This window comes from Suricata suricatta, chromosome 5 (genome assembly GCF_006229205.1).
Source record: "Suricata suricatta isolate VVHF042 chromosome 5, meerkat_22Aug2017_6uvM2_HiC, whole genome shotgun sequence".
NCBI lineage: Eukaryota > Metazoa > Chordata > Mammalia > Carnivora > Herpestidae > Suricata > Suricata suricatta.
In genome coordinates, this window is record NC_043704.1 from 80,176,059 (window position 1) to 80,179,511 (window position 3,453).

The window sequence follows — 3,453 nt, forward strand, 5'->3', positions numbered from 1 at the left end:
ATATAAAATATAAAAACTAAAAAATATATAAATAAATAATAATAAAAACATAGTCCCCAAATTAGATTGGGCACTTTATTTTTATTTTTTTTATATAGTTTATTGCCAAGTTGGTTTCCATATAACACCCAGTGCTCTTCCCTACAAGTGCTCTATGACCATCACCCTCAACTTCTTCCCCCCTCCTTCTTCAGCCCTCAGTTTGTTCTCAGCATTCAAAAGTCTCTCATGATTTGACTCACTCCCTCTCCCCAAATCTTCCCCCACCTTTCTCCTTCCCATAGTTTCCTATTAGGTTTCTCCTATTAGACCTATGAGTGCAAACATATGGTATCTGTCCTTTTCCGCCTGACTTATTTCGCTTAGCATGACTCCCTCTAGGTCCCTCCATTTTGCTACAAATGGCCATATTTCATTCTTTCTCATTGCCATGTAGTACTCCATTGTATATATAAACCACATCTTCTTGATCCATTCGTCAGTTGATGGACATTTAGGCTCTTTCCATGATTTGGCTATTGTTGAAAGTGCCAGTATGAACATTGGGGTATACGTGCCCCTATGCATCAGCGCTCCTGTATCCCTTGGATAATAATATAATATATTGTACATATAATACTACAATATATTGTAGTATATTATAATATAATATAATATAATATTATATAATAATGATAATGAAAAAGCAAGATCAATTTTGGCAGTTTTGAGTGTGAGACACTGCCAGCAAATCAACAAATAGTTCAACCTTCTTTTTTTTTAATTTTTTATTTTTATTATTTTTTAATAGTTTAACCTTCTTATGAGATGCAGCTGGACTCCATTTCCCAGGCTCCTTCCAGACTAAGTGTGACTGTGTATAACTGGACACAGTGTATCACAGGACAGTGAGAAGTGGATATAACAATTTCCAGGTGGCCCAGGACATTCTCCCACGTGTGACCTGTCCGCCATGCTCTCTTTCCATAGCCTCATCCTGATGAGCATGGCAGTCACAGAAACCACAAGCTGAAGGTGGCAGAGTCTAGAGCCACAATGTGGAAGGAACTTGGGTGTCAACTACGTTAGGAATTTCTATTTTGAACTTTACATGAGTGAGAAATAAACTGCTATCATGTTGGAATCAGTATACACTTTTTAGGGTATGTATTATAAAACTTTTTTTAATGTTTATTCATTTCTGAGACAGAGAGAGAGAGAGAGAGACAGAGCATGAGTACAGGAAAGGCAGACAGAGAGAGAGGGAGACACAGAATCTGAAGCAGGCTTCAGGCCCTGAGCTGTCAGCACAAAGCCGACGCAGGGCTCGAACCCACAAACTATGAGATCATGACCTGAGCTGAAGTTGGATGCTTAACTGACTGAGCAACCCCAGGGCCCCATTTTAGGGTATGTATTACAGCCACTAGTGCCACCCAAACAAATATAATTCACAACAGGGTAAACACACCCTTTGCTCTTCAAAATCAGATAGGTGCAATTTGACAAATTTGGCTAAATGATTAGAAAAGTACTTAACATCTAAACATTGTCTTGCCCTCAAAATACAGTTTCATATCGGTTAATGGAAATGTCCTCAGGATCATTGAGGATCAAAAGAGGGTTGACTATGTTATTTTCAATCCTCTTCAACAATCACCTTTGAAAGGTTGGATTCTGAGGCCCTTTAGGTCCTAAGATTCCAGGAAATCCTTCCATGGCACCTCTTGCAGCTCTCATACTATAAATGCTCCCTTTCCCCAGCCTCATGTCTCATATCAGTGTTCACTGAAGCAAGAGAATGCAAAATAAAACCAACAAAGAAGCTCTCCTATTGCTTCTACAGTCTTCCTTAGATTCATATCCAGAGTACTGTATCTCCGATCTTTTTTCTCACAATTCAAACACAAGCTCAGAGCCTGCAGGAGGGTCTTAGAGGTAGGAAACAGTTTCGTGGCAACATCAGTTCTGGGGTTCTGGCTCCTGCTGGGACTCTCAGAAACTGCTTCGATTAAACACTCTTTGATCTACAGCATGGGAATAACCACATGGACATTATGCCCAAGAGATTTTAAGGAGGAACGTTAAAGAGGGGCACATACTGAACAATCTTCATTCAGCTTTGATAACATCCAGCTTCTCCAGAGCTCCTGGACACGAACACTTACCGACTGATGAAGGTGCCTCACCCCACAGTCCTTCCATGACTTCTTGCTGAGTACATGGCAGCCAGTCTCTAACACGTCCAGTGTGAAATAGTACAGAGATCCCAGGTTACCCTGTGGGAGGGGGTTGAGAAATGCATTGCATCCCACAGGAAGCAGAAACCCCTAAAGACTGGACAAAAGTCTCTGTTACGGTAGAGCCAAAGTTTGTGATGTTTGTGAAGAGTTTTGATAACCTGTGGGACACTAGAGAAGTGTCAGAGTATGACAATTATTAGCACAATAACAATAAGAGCATGGACATATCCTGGCAGAGGAGAGGGGAGTATTCTTAGCAGGGTTTCCAACTTGAAAAGTACCTGCCAATATGTGTCCCTGGGTCCCCACTCCCTGGTTGGCTTCCTCAGCTTGTGCCAGCCTGGACAGGGGACTGTTACTTGCCTGCCTGTCTTCTCGGACATCGCTCACTCGGTTGAGACTCAGCACGTAACCATCCTTTCGGTCCCTGTTGATGTCCTGCAGGGCTAAGCCTGCTAATTCCAGAACACCTGATTCATTGCAGCCGTGAGAGAGAAGAGGCCAGAAGTGGGAGGGCGGCAGGGGTGGAGATGTAGCCCTGCAGAACGCAGCCAGTGCACAGAGCACCACGGGCAGGAGCAGACCCATTCTGTGGGGAACAAGGCCAGGGTGGGTCAGGACCTGGAGCTACAGGGACGGGGCTGCTTATACTGCTTATAGCCCTCTCTCTGTAAAGCCAATTTGAGCAGTTTTGTAATCACACTTTGAACCTGTAATCATATTTGAAACACAGCATCCCATTTTATCTCCCTGAATTCTAAATGTGGATTTCCCTGAGTCTGTACTTTGGATGAGATTTGCCAATGTTTCTAACCTTGGACTCCTGAGCAATCTCATATTCATGAGTCATGTAAACACACTTGTTTCCCAACCTTTTCCTAAGAAGCCATAATAAATACTTCGGTCAAGGCTCCTAGGAGGTCATGACTGAATTCTGGTTTGTGTCCAATATGTGGGCTGTCACCTTCCCCCTTCTCCCCTAGCACCTGCCCTCCAGCTGACGTCCTGGGCCACACTAATAGTTATCCCAGGTATGGAACCTGGGATTTGATTTCAATGGTGCTCAGTGAGTTCAGATTTCCTGCCTGACCTCCCATATTCACCATTTTTGTTAGATCAGGAAAAGGGCTCCATCTTGAAATCGCCTATATAAAATGCCAGTGACATTTCTAAAGTAATTTGGGATATGGCTAGAAAGTGTTCGATGTAGCCTTAAATAAGTTTTTTAAAA

At 42.7% G+C, this 3,453-nt stretch overlaps 1 protein-coding gene across 1 annotated transcript in view; it reads right to left on the bottom strand.

Moving 5' to 3' along the window:
- The window catches only part of FETUB (fetuin B), an 11,689-nt gene extending 8,834 nt beyond the window's left edge, over positions 1–2,855 (bottom strand). Inside the window, exons 1-2 of the mRNA XM_029940757.1 lie at positions 2,586–2,855; positions 2,148–2,258 (exon numbers count right to left, since the gene is read on the bottom strand). Of these exons, the coding sequence (XP_029796617.1) occupies positions 2,148–2,258; positions 2,586–2,810 (336 nt within the window). The 5' untranslated portion in view covers positions 2,811–2,855. The remainder of the gene's footprint in view (positions 1–2,147; positions 2,259–2,585) is intronic.
- Between the last annotated feature and the right edge of the window lie 598 nt (positions 2,856–3,453).